Source organism: Athene noctua, chromosome 3, assembly GCF_965140245.1.
Source record: "Athene noctua chromosome 3, bAthNoc1.hap1.1, whole genome shotgun sequence".
In the NCBI taxonomy this organism is placed as follows: Eukaryota; Metazoa; Chordata; class Aves; order Strigiformes; family Strigidae; genus Athene; species Athene noctua.
Genome location: NC_134039.1, coordinates 37,310,394 through 37,326,260, shown reverse-complemented (window position 1 = coordinate 37,326,260; position 15,867 = coordinate 37,310,394). Strand labels below are relative to the sequence as shown.

Below are 15,867 nucleotides of genomic sequence, written 5' to 3'. Positions count from 1 at the left end.
CTTCCATAGCAGCAGATGCATGGGGTAGGAAAGAAAGCATTTAGGAAGGTCATAGAAATCTGTAACTATGACTCTGATATTATTAATTCCTTCACACAGATCTGCAGGGGGCTCAGTTGCCCCTCTTCTGCCAGAGAGCACAGCAGGGACATAGTTGCCTCTGCAGCAGCCACAGAGACACCGCAGAGACATCACTCATGCCTTCCTCCTCACACAAAGCCCAATATTTAGCCTTCAGGCAGGTCAGGAAAAGTTTCTCAGAGTGTCGTCTTCTGCCCTCTCCAAATCAAATTACCATTTCATGAGAATTAACAGTGCAAATATGTTCTTCTCAGAAAGAAAAAATGAGATATATCGAACTGGCACAAATAGTAAATAACATGGATTTGCTTTGTTTTTAAAGATATTTATGAACACTTTAAAATACCTCCAGAGCAATGAACTTCTCTTGGATGTTGGTTTGTGGAGGCTTTTCACAAACTTAGAGGAGTTAAACAAGGTGAGTAAAAAAATGTCTTACTGAGATCAGAAATCAATCAGTCCAATAAAAGGACACAAGAAGCCATCCATAAAGTTTTTATTCAGATTTAATTCTCACATTTAGAACTTAGTTCAAATAATTAGTCTTTCTTTCATTTCTATTTGGTATATCAGTGGGGGTCAAATTTCACCAGGGCAAATTACTCTCGTGTGCCTCCAGCAAAAGATAAACAGGCATTTGAACGTGAAGGAGAGCTCATTTGGCAGGTGTTTCTGAAGCAAACATGAGCTTGAGACTAACTCTCATAAGCAGTATCCTTTTAAAAGGATTTGTGAAGATAAACTCCAATGGCACAATCTGTACAGCAAAACAGTAAGAATACAAAATAACTACAGTAAGAAGTTTCCTTTCACAAGCAGATGGGCACAAAGACTTTGCTATCTATTATGACACTCCAGTAGAGCAAGTTAAAACAAAACTATGACCCCTCTCCAGCTGGGGTTTCCCTTGGCATGGGTGGAAAGGGTATCTGCTACACAGATGGGATGCTCTGTGTTCATGTGCTACTTACCCTCCAGCTTCCAGGGGGAAGGAGACCACAAGGCTCCAGCTCTTTCCTGCTTGTGGCCAGTTGCTGGGAGACCATTCATCTCCTGGAAGTTAAAGGAACCCATAAGTCCAAAATAGCCTTTATATAACTTTAGAGGCAAAATAGAAGTTTTTCTTAGCTTGAGAGCTTTTTTACAGGACACCTTACCCTTAACAGCAAAGTGAATTTTGGAAGGGGCTCTTCAGCCACGTAAGTTGAATGACTGCTCACAATCACATCACATTCCTCAAACCAGTTGCCCACTTCAAATTCTTTCCCTTATTGTAACTCCCTTGCCTTAACAATTACCATCTTCCTTTTTAGCCAAAACAAGAAAAGCAAGAAAGCTCTTCAGAGTAGGGACAATTAGCCAGAGCTCAAACACATGAGCAAGTCACCTCTGCTCAGTGACTGACCACACACCAGATGAGCTGCTGCGAGTGACCACCCGAGCAGGTCTGGAGATACAAGGAAAGAGATTTTTAGCTGATGTGTTTCACCTTGTGCTTGCTGCAGGCTAAGACTCTTATGTGCAGCCAACTACCAGAGTTCAGTTGATGTGTCATTGCTGATTCCTTTGTTCTTGTTCAAAGAAGGGAGTGAGGTATATTGCTGCATGTCATTTAGCAAATCTTAAAGGCTTTGAGCTTGGCTGGAGCTTGATCATGTCTTGAGATAATTATCTTTAATACATTTTCTATTTTGTTTTCTAATTTTGTTGTCCTTATTAATGAGGATTGTAAACCTATTATCACCTATTATGCATACTTGGATATAAAATAATGATCAAGTGTAGGGGAAGGTAGCTGCTTTCAATGCCTTTCTTCATGCATTTTACAGCATACATTCTTCTTGACAGCAGGCTGAATCCATGAAAAAATGCATGCTGTAAAAGGTGTAAAATGCACCTTTTGTCAAAATGAAAGAATAAGCATCATCCTATAAGCCATTCTGCCCCCATAAATACACCAAACAAAGCAGTGTGTGCAGCTACACCAGCAGTTCAAAGCAGCATCACAGAGGATGATGTACCCTCTGGCCTAAAATTTGGCCTAAAGCTGAGCCTGGTAATGAATTTGTGCGCAAACAGTGTGTTCAGGAGGCAAGTGTGGGCTTAGGAGCAGGCTTTCACCCACATCTGACTGACACTGTGGGCACCCTTGAATCCAGTGTTAAAATTAAGTTATGGGGAATATGTGACTTTTTATAGCGTTTTATAGAAATTTCCCTTACCTCCAACGGCATGAAACAAACTCAAACTATGAAAGATGGTATCTCATTCAAATAGCCACGAAGACTTCCTTGTCACAGCTGTCATACACAATCAGTATTTTCCAGTAGATATTTTTCATGTCAATTCATGTTAAATACAGCTGCCACCATAAAATAAGTTTAAATGGAATAATTAATCTTGTTATCATTATGTAAGTGGGTATTTTTATAGATTTGGTTTAGCTAATTAAAGCATTCTGGGTGTAATTCTAAAACTAATTCTGGCAATGTCAGGGAGATAACTATAGGCACCCTATTACGCTTGGAGCCTTTGAAGAGACCAGGGATGGGAAATAAAGTCAGTCAAGGCCATGCAGTTTGGTCTCAGCCTCAAGCACCTCCTGCCAGTAAGAGGTTTTTCTTTTTGTTCATTGGCATGTTTAACGTGGTCGTGAAAAGGTGCTCTGTATGTGGAACAAAGTGTGGAAAGATTTTGCCTTCCTGCAGAACAGTAGCCCAGAACTTGAGGAGACTTTGGCCCTGGCAGAGGCAAGATTCTTGCTCTATAGAAGATGTTTGCGAGAGACCAGACCCCAGCCCCATCACTGGATGTTCCTTGCCTCCTCCCACTCCACTGCATAGATCCTTCCTTTACTCCATGGACCAGACCCACAAGTGTGTTTAAGTGCTTAATTAATTGCTCCATGGGACTGAAATACCTCTTGCACTTTGGCCTGTGTCTGCGAAGCAAGAGAGAGGCAAGGACACAGCTGTCCTGCAGTTGCTAAGCACTGCCCTGCAACCCTTTTGGGCAGTCTTCATGGTAAACAAGGCAGTTGTCCAAACAGCAGTCTCTGGGGGCTCTGTTTCCTATATAGCTTCCCAATGACCAAAAACTTGGAAATACTAATACAGACAGAAAGGTTCATGGTACAGGTTCATGGACCTGAACTTTCCCTAGCAGTAGAGGTCATTAAAAAACTTCTGGGAAAATACTAAAACAGAGCCTACCTCAGGGTTAGTATTTTTAAAAGGAAAAGGGAAGCTAGAGTTTGGCCTCTCACCCCCATCACCTCTGACCAGGTGTTCTTATCCATAGTTTGTGTGCAATAGACAAAATCCTAGACAAAACTGAGTTTTATCACAGATGGCATTCAGCATTTCTAAGACACTCAGATATAAAGTGACATGCGATATGAGGCCATGTAAAGCTGTTGCATAGATAGTGGTTTTTATCTTCAGCTTCTTTGTGAATTTCACATAATTTACTTCTAATGAGAACAAAGTCTAAGAATGCTTCACACCTCTGCAGAGCTGTTAGAACTGTTCTCCCACTCATTGCTTGAGCACTGTTGTGGGTTTTTTTACTGCTTTACCACATTTACTACTTTTTATCTTGCCCTTCACTTTTTTAATTCCCACTTTCTCCCTCTATTTTCCTAGGTACGAGGAAATCTCAGGTAAAATGCACATTACAAAACCAAAACTGTTGTTCCTCCCTTTGTCGTGACATTTTTCTGTCTTGATAAGTTCACCAGTCTTTTCTGCAGTTTTTCCAGGGTGAGCTCTGCCACACACCAGATTTATTGCCTTAATTATACCTCTGCTGTCTTCTACTTGGAAAACCTGAGACAGAGAGAAGATTTTGGCATCTACCTGAAAGTAAAGTGATGTGGTGGAGGTTGTTGTTGTTGTCTCCAGCCTTCCTACCTTATGAGAGGATTTTAACAGTGGACTAGGAAAGTTCATTAGAAGCAAACCTGTGTAGATAGCATTTTACACAGATTTTTTGAACTGCAGAGGGTATCATAGGTATAAAGTCAACCTTCTGAGTGTATGTTCCCCTGCACATGTGAAAGCCCATACTTGTAATTTATAACAGGCAAGAGGGGGAAGCTAAAAGGAAACACTGTATTTTTGCAGGCAGAAAATATGTACTGCCAGCCTCTATCATTCAGATGAATCACACAATCCCATGACTTGATTAACTCTATCTTAACAAAGTGAATTGGTTACAGAAAACAAGAAACAAAAATCAAGTCACATTGTAAAATCTCTCTCACATGGTTTACTTTGATACGTGTCCTGCATATCAGCTTGGTTTAGATGTTGGGTGGGAACAAAACGTGTTAGGATATTATGTGCTTTAGCAGGCAACTGGGCTCACATTCCCTGAGTACAAAACAGCCCCCAGCCTCATCAGCATGCCACATCAGCAGCAACATGCACAAACCTCAAAACTGGAGGAGCATACGATAGCTTCCTGCTGCTTAAGGAAAGGCGTATATGATACAAGCCAAAACAAGGGGAACAGAATGCCAGGAGCATATCAGTGCTTTCATGTGTCTTGGGAGCCCACAGTCAGAGAGCAGGGTGGGTTTTGGCAGAGCCCCGGCAAGAAAGCCAGGCTGCTTTCCTCCCTCATGGGTATTTGCTGACCCATGTGCCCACTGGGAGGAAGCAATATCCTGAATAGAACAGCAAGCAACCCCTCTACAACGACAGTGGTTTAGCACCTCTGACAGCTTTTGTTTAACCATAAAGCAAATATAGAAGTTGGTATCAAAACACTATCAGTAAGTGAGCATTTACCTCCCTCTAAGCCTGGAAAGAGCTATTAGTGATGATTTTGTAAAGTTACAGCACTAGAGCAGGATCTGTCTTTGCGAACACTGCATCAGCCTGAAGTGACGACAACAGCCAGTGCACCAGTGGGAGTCCTGGGGAGAGGGCTCTGCTCTTTCTGTCTTGTTATTTAGCAGACCCATGTGTACTGTAAATACTTTAGATTTACCTTCAACATGTAATGTTTTGTTAAAAGGCAGCCCAAAGCTGGGAGCACACCTCTTTGTAGCAGCCGAACTCTGCAGCCTTTAGGGCCTGGGAGTTTCACTTTGCTTGCTCCCTGACAAGGATTTCATACACTCACAGCTACGAAGTTCCCCAGTGGGAAGTAGCAGATGACCCTAAAGCAAAAGGCAGCCCTCAAACATAACTGAGGTTTTCCTGATAAAATTAAAATGGCAGATAAATATGAGCACTGCTCAATCTGTTAGCATGGCCACAGCATCTGAAATGGGAAGCAGAAATACAGAAAGTGAATCTGTAGGAGTGATGCAATTCAGACTGTAGAGAGCCTTTATGCTTGCTTGCTTACTCTCACTGTGTGAGGAGTTCATTTTTAAGTAGTCCCTGTCGAATTACAGTCAGCTGATGATGCAGAAAACTGTTTGCTACCTCCCTGCCAGGGAGGAAGTTGAGGTCTAAGGCAGCGGTGTGAGCAAAACAAACAGTGCAAGAGGCTGCCTCTGCCGGATCTGCTGGTCGCTCCTTCGCATCGGCTGACGCGGTATCCCCTCCTCCTTAACAATGTGTGGAAGAGGAGCACTGATGAAACAGAGAAAGGCTTTATCTCGTCACTTAAACAGAAGGTGGAGTGGTCCATATGTAAGTAGCTAAGGTTAAGAGTCAAGGGTGCAATTAACAATTAGCAAGTTATGTGGCCTTTTTGTGCGTGTTCTTTGAGTGTAAATGGGTCTGGTCTCCCTGCAGAGATGCAACGAGGATGTGCATGTCTTTCTACTACCCTGAGCCCTTCCCCATTCTGTAAGAAATGATTGGCACCACCCTTGTGCTGTCAAAGCCTCTCTGAGCAAGGTCATGGGACTCCCAAATCAGTGAGTCACTTGTATTTGCTCAGAATCATCTGCAGTGACTTGCAAACAATTAAGAGCAGATCACAAATGGGAACAAATCAAGTAAGATCTCAAATAAAGAGCTCTTTGAGTGGGATTTATGTCTAGGGAGGATTTGTTGGGGCTAATCCTTAATAGGATAAAATTTCACTTGCAAGGGGAATATTATGTCAGAGACCTTACCATGTAAAGTAGCTGGAGGAGCTATCTCAGCTACAGATTTTTTTCTAGCTATTGTACATAAAATAAAAGGGGTTGGTCCAGGAATATTTTTTTTCTTTTCTTAATAATTTATTGATTCTAAATAGTTTTTTAATTCAGTCCTGTTTAGGAAGCTAGAAATGAATCTCCAAGTGTCTTATGGTCATATAATACATTAGCAGATAGGTTTATTCTCCAAAGGCCTCATGCAGCCCCCACTGAAATCAAAGAAGCCAATCTTGACAGGGCCAGGCAGCACTTCACCCTCACCAGCAACACACCAAGGCCTTGAGCTACCCAGCATGGTGACTCACTCTCTGCCACCATACTTCTCCCCATCCTGGAGGCTAAAGGTCCAAATAAGTCCTTGGGAGATGAGGCAGAGAGTTAACGTCTTCCAGAGACAGATAAATCTGGGGGTCCTTTTTCTTGGGTAAATACTCCAATGACAGAATTACCACTTAAGAGAGAGACTCGGGTTCTTTCTCTTCTTGCCAAGTCTTATGAGGAATCTAGCATAATGGCCACACAAGGAGAACATGTTTGGCACAGAACAGGTCCCATAGGAAAATAAGATGGTTCTGGCACTAGTCTGGGGACTTCTGCTGGGAAAACAGCAGTTTTAGGTATGGCCCCCAAAGACCATAGGATATCTGGGGAATATTACTGGCAGAGAAATAGGTCCTTCCAGAGTTTAGATACCTCTGGACCAAGAAAACTAAAGATAGAGGAGTGACCCCCTCTTTATTCACAGACACCTGACAAATATCTGCCTTCATATTTTAATCAGTGACATAAGGAAGAGTTGCAGTTCCAGCTTCCCCTTCTGGTGTGTGTCTGTCTGGAATCATTATCTGCAATATCACTCAACACAAAAATTTGGAATTTAAGTTGCAGGTCCATTAAAGTTTTCCCCATAATGACCTTGAATCAGCAAAGACTTAGTTCTCATTTTTCACATTCTGAGGTGCCCCCATTCCAGTTAAATACTTCAGTCACTTCTGGCACCACTTCTCCAAAAACTAATTCTTATTAATTTCAACAGTCTTTTGATCAGGCTGTATATAATGAAAATTATTTTTCTTTCACTACCCCAAAGAGTTTAGAAAGGCAGGATTTTTTTTTTAAAGAACTTTTTAAGATTACAGTTTAAATGAGCTTAATATGATTCCCCCTGTTCCCAAGTCAGATTAGTAACCACAACCTTTAATTTAGCAGTGAATTTAAGCATGTTTGAATACAGGTTTTGAAATTCTGGCTCTGCTGACCTAAGAAGAGTTCAGCCGTTTTTTGCAATGAGGCCAAAATTTCATCTGGGGCTTCACTTACAAGGTGCTTTGGCTTCCACTGAAGAAAATCAGTATTCAACATCTTCTAGAAACAGGACTGTTTTTGCCAGCCTTGGCAATAACTCATGTTTCACATATTTCAGGGGATCTGGAAGGTAAAGTCAAGTGGTTGGACAACTTTCAGAAGTTTAGGCAGCTGCAAGAGATCATAATTTGACCTCAGGTCTGGGATCATGACAAAAGATTCTTTGTCCCAGAGGTAAGCAGATTTTTAAAAGGCATTTTTCCTTGAGGAAGGTTCAGTTTCCTATCTATCTTTATAGCATGGTCTAAAGTTGGCTGGTTGGCTATGTTCTAGTTACTGGGGATGGCTCTGCTCTAACAGAGATCCTGAGCACTGCAAACACCATAGCTGAACACGCAGGCAATGCACAGTGCCCTGGTGGCAGCATGGGTTGCTCTCAGCTAGCATCCAAGAGAGCACAATCGTATGATCCAGGAGGAGTCTCCAGTGTTTGCTTTTAGGGGGGCAGAATGAAGTGGGATAGATGTATTACTACCTTTTCATAAGGATATGAAGTAGAAACTATTTGCATCTTTCACTCCTCAAGCTGAGCCAGAAAAAATTCTATTTACATTTAAATAGCATTACAAAAATTTACACAGCATACCTGGGGAATGTGCACATTTCTGCTGTGGTTACTCCCTGTACTGGGTCTGGCTGAGCTGGAATTGGTTTCCCCTACAGCAGCCCTCACGGTGCTGTGGTTTATGCTGGGAGCTGGCAGGGTGTTGGTAGCACCCTGGTGTTGTGGCTGCTGCTGAGCAGTGCTTACACAGCACCAAGGCTCTTGCCGACATTTCCCCCCAGTGGGACGGGGTGGGCAAGATCCTGGGAGGGGACACAGCCAGGACAGCTGACCCGAACTGACCAAAGGGATATTCCAGACCATATGACGGGAGAAAGGAGGAAGGGAGGGGGGGGGGGGGTCACCCTTAGTCCTCCAAGGCAACCACTACGCGTATGGGAGCCCTGCTCCTGAGAAGGCCCGACAGCGCCTGTCCATGGGAAGTAGAGAATAAATCTGTTTGTGTTTGCTTCCACGCGCGGACCTTTGCTTTGCTTTGCTTACATTAAAACTGCTTTTGTTTCACCCACAAGGGTTAGTTTATCTTCTTTCCCCTCTTTACCCTGTTGAGAAAACAAGGGGAAAGGGCGGGGGGGAAGTGATAGAGCGACTTGGTGGATACCTGGCATTTAGCCAGAGTCAAACCATCACACTCCCTTACGCAGAATTTAAGCATCACTATGGCATCATCATCAAGTGGGTCTCACCTCAAGAACTTGCAGGGCTGCAAAAAACGTTAAACTCACTCTAGAAAAGAAAAACCCAGCTTAACATTTCAAAAGTGTAAACACATTTAAGCAATAGCACTGCTGAAAATACACAACCGTGCTCATCTATTAGCTGTGTGATGTGTCTAGCCTGAGATAAAAGCAGATGTGTGCTCAGTTTGTTTAACTGCTGGTTGCCTCCCAGTTCATCATCAGATATGCAAGATTCTCCATTCTCTCTCTCTCTCATTTTTGGGTCAAGTGTTTGAAGCAAAGCTTAAGGGAAAACAGCAATGAAAACATTTTGTCTTCAGCAAACAGAATATTCCTTCATGAAGGGAGGCTAACACTAGCAGGTAACGTCCCTAAATGTCCTTGTATCAGGGGTTAGCTCAATAGAATAATGTTTTGTTATGGCAGGTCCAGAATGAACCTCTGCAACAGTATTTGAGCAGGTGCAGGAAAGAAATAGCAAATGTGCAGCTTGTCAGGGAGAGACTGAGAAACAACCAAACCACCAAAAGAGTAAGTAATCTGCACAATTGTTTATTGTCACATCTGGACATGCAGTCTGCCAGGTGCTGAAGAAACCAGCTTGACTCTGGCCAGTGTCTGCCACTCAAAGGGAGCATTTTATTGACATGTTCAAGAATGTGGCAACAGGGTAACAGCAAGTTTAGACTGTCCTATACAAGGTGCTCCATATGCCTGGAAACAATATCAACATACCTCACCTCTTTGGCACCATAACAGCTATGTGTTTCATTAAAAATTACTGAAAAGTCCAGAGGTTTTTCCTATTTTCATTTCATACTTCATGTCTGTAAAGACTGCTGTTTTGATAGATATCTCAGAACAACAAGGTGTTATCCTACCAGGTGGATGTCCTTTTATGAACAGAATATTCATACAACATTCCATTATCTCCACAGGTAGCACAGTGGTCCCAGGCAAGCATGTTGATTTCTACAGCACTGTTTAGAGCAGTCTATCACCCTAGCAGAGAAGAAACTCACATCTCCAGACACGCAGACACTGTTTTGTAGCAGGGCACAGGTTGCTTGCTGGGCACAGCTGCTGAAGAATCTCTGCCTGCACAGGAGAGGAGGATTTCCTCCTTTCAAGAGCAGGAAGCAGAGCTTGGGTAGTTTGGAGAAGACCGTCATCTGAAAGGATGCTGGAAGATATATGCCATGGTGGCTGCAGTGTTTTTGTTTTCCTTCCCACATGAGGAGAATTCTAGTAGCAGAGGAGAAGGCACAACAACAGGGACATGGGGAGCAGAAGAAAAGGTTGCTGCTGATGTTTACGGTGTGGCAGGCAGAAGAGAAAGCAAGCCACTCTCCTGCCAATGCTTCCTTCTCCACTCATTGCTCGTTATACGAGACATCAGGCCCCAGTGCAGGAGGTAAGGGTGGCCATCGGGGGGCCACATTGCTTTCTGCAATACGTAATTAGAAAATGGAGAAGGAGGTAGTGTAACTCTTACCCACCAAGACAGCCAGCTGTCTGCAATCTGCAATATAAAAGTGCCTGGCTCTTGGCTACTTGTCTGAATGAAGTATCTTACAAGACAAAAATAGTGAGACAAGAAATTTTCAAGCCAAACTTTTTAGAACCCATGAAAGTATTTTAGGATCCATGAAGATTGTCTGGAATAGCTCTGATCAACCTCATTTGCTGTGAAGACTAGCTGGGCATTTCATGCCCAGAGATGCCCTATTGGTACAGAGTAGCCAAAGGAGAGATTATAAAGGATAAAGCCTGCAGCAGAGAAAGGAGGTGATTCCAGAAGTGAAATAGGACAGCAAGTTGGGAACAAAAAGGGAAATGAAAGAAAGATTCATGGAAAGGGATAGAAGGAGCCATAAACAAGGAAGAGATCAAAGGACTAAACTGCAAATCCAGTCGAGCGTCCAGGTTTCCTGCAGGCAGTTGCTTAGAAAAATCCCTCTTGCTTTTGTTAAATTGCTACCTATTATTTATTAAAATAACATCTGAGTTTTCAACATGGTTTGGAGATCAACCTGAAAGACTATGAAGAGTTCTCACATACATTTGTTGTCATATTTCTCACATCCTCATGACCTCTAAGCTAGGAAGACAAGCCAAAACTATTTTCTGTAGTTTTTGAAAGGTTTTTGTGATGCTATCAATTAACATTTCATTTCATCACTGCAAAAGCCTGTGAAGAAGGCAGCATACCAGTATTTAAAGGTACCAGAAAAAGGTGGCACTTCTCTATTTCTTTATCTCTTCCATTTTCAGAAGGTTCACTGTTTACTGGGTAGGATTTGTTAATTTATAGCATGCTGATTGTTGTATTTGTAGGTATTCCAGGTGATCCAGATGACTTTTCCTGTCAGGCAAGTAGTTCTTTTTTCATAATGAGATAGCTGCTACAAGGTACAAGCATTAGTAGCCAAAATCAAGAGAGATGTGATTTTTTTAAGCACTGCATTTGAGAGTGCAGACTAGGGAATGAGTAGTTGTGTACTATGTTGGAAACCATGCTTCTTGTTAAAAAGCATTTTATAAGATGCAGTGATTCATAGATGTGCCTCATCTTAGAAGTAGCAATTCCTTAAAATAACCACACGATCAAATTGTTCTTTTTGTTTTCCTCCTCAGAAAATGCAAGACTCCTTGATGTCTATCTCTTCCTATTCAATAACTTCCTCTTAATTACCAAAATTAAACGTAACAGGTAATAATGGATAGAGATATACATGGTGGTTATGTTTTTCATCTTCATAAATATTTTGAATGTCCTTTGGAAGATTAAACAATAAAAATACAAGATGATTAATCAGCATGAAGGACAGGTGATACTTCCTTATGTTAATAGCAAACCATAACTTACTCAAAATCCTGTTTCTAGTCCCAATATGTTACAGGAATACTATGACAGGCAGAATTTACATTACAAGACCTTAATATTCTCCTGGTATTTTTCTGATGTGCTAGATTTTGAAAGCTCAGAAAGGTTTCAAGAATGTAAGAAGTTTTCTAATGCTCCCCTTTATGACTCAGTCCAGCAACTTGAAAAGTTTCAATTTTTGTCCCAGAGATATTGGAACTGTTGGAAAGTAAAAAAAAAAAAAAAAAAAAAGGGGGGGGGGGTGAGGGGAGGGGAACAGGGAAATGCTAAAATAGATGGAAGGTTGACTTTTTTCTCAGTTTCAACACCGCCTGTTGTATGTGGCCTTGATTTCCTATAGTTTAAAATGGAGATATAATGCCTCTTCTTAAAAATATTTTTACTGATGAAAGATGGTATAGAGAAAATTCTATAGATGCTAAGTTTAGCCACCAAAAAAATGCACTGGATGACCTGAAATTCCTAAAGCTTCAGTGTAGGAGTACATCTAGCTAATTAAGCTTATGAAGATGCTGTAAATGAAGGCTAAGCAGACCCGTGCTAAATCTCAAGAAGTTTGTGTCCAATTTAAAGACCTTTTTTTAAAAAAAAAAAAAGAAAAAAAGCACGTGATCTGCCTTTGTAGGATAGAGAATGAATGCAGTGAGAGATGGTAAAACAGCAACACCATCCCATAGCATGGGCAGGAACGAAGGGAGCAGGGATTCAAAGGGCCTGGTGCCCACAGGCAAGTCTCTTTGAGAGTTTCCCCACATTCGTGTTGGTGACACTTCTGTGAGGTGCTGCAGCCTGTCTGGAGCCCAGCAATTGTGTGTTCTGCAAGTATGCAAGGGAACATGGGAAAAAGCACCTCCAAGGAATGGAGAGGAGGCCTGCTATTAAAAGAAGAAGGGAGGGGAAGGGGGTAAAAAAAGACCTTTGAACACCTTTAGCTGACTTTTCTGCCTGTGGACTTGTTTCTATTGTGTTTTTTTAGTACAAGGTGTGACCTTGCAGGAGAACTGCAGTACTGATGAGTTTTTCTGAGGTTCCTCGCAAATAAGCTGTCTGTGTACCTTTGATAAAACACATCATCTAAGGCTGTTTAGTGTCTATACTTCATGAGCAGATGGCAGACAACCAGCTAACCAACTTCAATTTCTATTTCCAGAAATACGGGGGCTCAGACACCAGCTTAATCTCTGTCTGTCCTTCCCTCTCTCCTGAGCTGCAGTCCCTCATAAGAGAGGGTGGGTTTTGCACAGTCCTAGACCAGCCCATCCCACTAGACAGACTGATACTGAGAAACATTGACTCCATCCACATTACAGGTATGTGCCCACATGCATTTGAACATCTTCATAAATACCACCTCAGTGCATCTCGTACGTGGCAGTGTAAGAATAAGATGCTGTTTTCCCACAAACCAGCTCCAGACACCTGGAGTGCAAGCGCTGGTGCCTCAGCACTATTCAGTTCACAGCTCTGCTCTTACTGCCAGGCATGACCTGCTAACACAGACATTACACCCCACATACACCTGCCTCTAACAGCGACTTTCATGTACACACCAGTGACTGTCAGATATTATCCATTCATCCCAAAGGAGATATCAAGACTCCAATTATTTCTTTCTCACAAACCAAGTATATCCTTGCCCTAACTGTCCTAACATGCTCTGTCAAACCATGGGCCTCTTTCCCAATTACATTTTCAATTCTGTAGTAGTTATGCAGCATTTTTTCACTTGTCCCGCTGCCCAATACCCCAGCACACAATTTAAGGAGGCTGGAGAGGAGATTTACCTCTTGCTGCTGCTCCTACTCACCTCCCCACCAACTACTGAGAGGATGGAAATCACCCACCACATGTCAAGGCTTCCTTGGTCACAGACATCCAAACACATCGCCAGGGGAAACTACCCCAATAACATCTGCTGCTGTGTCCTTGGGTGAGGAGAGGAGGACTGACCAGCCTTATCCTGTCAAAACAACATCTCTGGAGTCACCAAATCAGAGCTTGGGTGAGGGAGCAGGCATGAAAATACCAGGCCCACCCTTGGCCTGAGCCAAGGCTCTCACACACTTCAGTCTAACACTGCCCAGATCCCAGGAGCCTTCTTTACCATGGACAAATAAGAGAAAGGCAAATCTCCAGGCTCCAGGCCCTGTCAGCCATCCTAATCCTCAAGACTGAGAGGAAAAGCTCAGAGAGCTAGAGTGCTCTGTAGGAAATCAAAAGCTATGGAAATAAACCTGGAGCCCATAAAATTTATGATAACTTTGAAATATATTCACCCAGAGTAATTAGCATTCAGCATCAATGCTGATAGGAAGTAAAGGTAGGCAATAAAAGGCAAAGGACTAAAGATGAGATAAGGGGATGAACACAGAGAAGAATATCCTTTTTTTAAACATGCTCCAGGCACTGTCTGTCTGCCTAACAAGCCTCCCTACCAACGCGGCAGAAATGAAGCAAACGAAGCATCCACCTCTCCCCTACAGGGTGGAGGGGAGGGCAACCCCACATTCTTGCCTAAACCCAGACTATATGCAAGCTCGACAGCTCCCGGTGCTGGAGAGGGCAGTGCAGCCACCCTCCAGTTTGCACATACAAGATTAGACATAAAAGCCATAATGGAGATGGGAATCAGATTTGGGGATTTTTTTCCAAGCCAGCATTTCCTACACTCAGAGATTTCTAACCAGGGTCCTTCTATCCCCATGATTCAGTTGTAACAAGCAGAATAGACAAAGTTACCTGCTGCACCCCAGTCCAGGCTCTGGCCATTCGTTATGGCCCTTCCCTGCACACTGGACCTCATTGCTTGACACCTCCCCAGTATATTCCTACCAGCTTTATTACAGCTGTAGCTATGCCAGACTCAATTACTTACCTGTACTCTTGTAACACCTTGGAATCTCCACCCTAATACAGGACCCCTTGGAGTGAGGTACAATAAAAATAGTGAGAAAAATTACTATAGGGAGCTCACAGGTAAGATTTCCACTATTTTGTGTAAAACAAGAAGCAAAACTTCCCGTGTCAATGGAAAATGCCCCTCTGCATGGAATTTAAAAAAAAAAAAAATTAAACATTGTCAGGAATGTGTGTCCTTGGGGAATGCTGCCAATTTATTTGCAGTCTCAATGAGACTTTTACTACTGGTGGCAGTAAAAGATTATTTAGCATGTTCTCAGAAAGGGCAGCACATGACTTGTAGTTATCCATCATGTTAATCAAAAATGAAACCCTGATTTTTGATCTAACGAGTACTTTTCTTGAGAGTTGATCTCACTTTGGAAAGAAACATACCTCGATACAAGGACTAGGAAAAAAATATATGTATTGCAATATCATAGAAATACCCATTTGGCAGCAGACAGGAGGCTGATAATTATGCAGGGCATTTCTAGCTCCAAAGCCTGCCATGTATCAGTTGAAGCATAAGAGGTGTAATGGTGTGCTCCTACCACTGGGAAGATATCCTAAGGGCAGATCTATCTGCAAATGCAAGGACTTTGCACAAGAGACGTAACTTTGCATGTAAGTGTAATAGTAGGAATCTATCTCTGAAGATAGTAAGCAGCAACATACTTTATGATTAGGAAATTGCTTTCCTTTTAATGTTCTGCTCTGGATTTGATCTTTGCAATTGCGTATTATTGCTCCACTAATAATGCTTTATACTAAGTTTGGAGGAGCCAGAGCGACTGGTATGTCACTGTATTAATGACTGGTAATCTTTGTAGTTGCAGAATTTATTTTACAAAACATTACTGAGAGCCTTATGCCAAGCATTGCCCAGAAAATTCATTTTTAGGACTGCAAAGTTGCATTTCCCATTGATCACAGACAGATGGATGGCATGAGTTCTAAAACATATGCCCCCTACTGCTACAAATTTCCACTTATTGGTCACAGTAATTAATTAATTAACTAGTCTGTGCTCCATTTTCCTTTTCTATAAAACTAGAATTATAGGATGTTTTATCTTCCAGAAACATTTTGAGGTCTGACTGTAAAGCACTTGGAAATGCTTGGACAAGAAGCGTTACACAGCAGCAAGATATTCTACATGGCACAAGGCTTCAGAGGAAACTATATGATCTAGATGAGGTTATCATAAAGATATGTCAACTGCAATAGACTTAAAAAAATACTGTCTTGTGCTGGCAGGTCGAGATCCATGCTCTCGATGGAT

At 42.2% G+C, this 15,867-nt stretch overlaps 1 protein-coding gene across 1 annotated transcript in view; it reads left to right on the top strand.

Annotated features, from left to right (window-relative positions):
• The window catches only part of PLEKHG7 (pleckstrin homology and RhoGEF domain containing G7), a 33,931-nt gene that overhangs the window by 14,274 nt on the left and 3,790 nt on the right, over nt 1-15,867 (top strand). Inside the window, 9 exon segments of the mRNA XM_074901178.1 lie at nt 404-499; nt 3,833-3,852; nt 3,854-3,944; nt 5,555-5,729; nt 7,611-7,726; nt 9,066-9,159; nt 11,435-11,510; nt 11,786-11,789; nt 12,835-12,994. Coding sequence (XP_074757279.1) covers nt 404-499; nt 3,833-3,852; nt 3,854-3,944; nt 5,555-5,729; nt 7,611-7,726; nt 9,066-9,159; nt 11,435-11,510; nt 11,786-11,789; nt 12,835-12,994 — 832 coding nt within the window.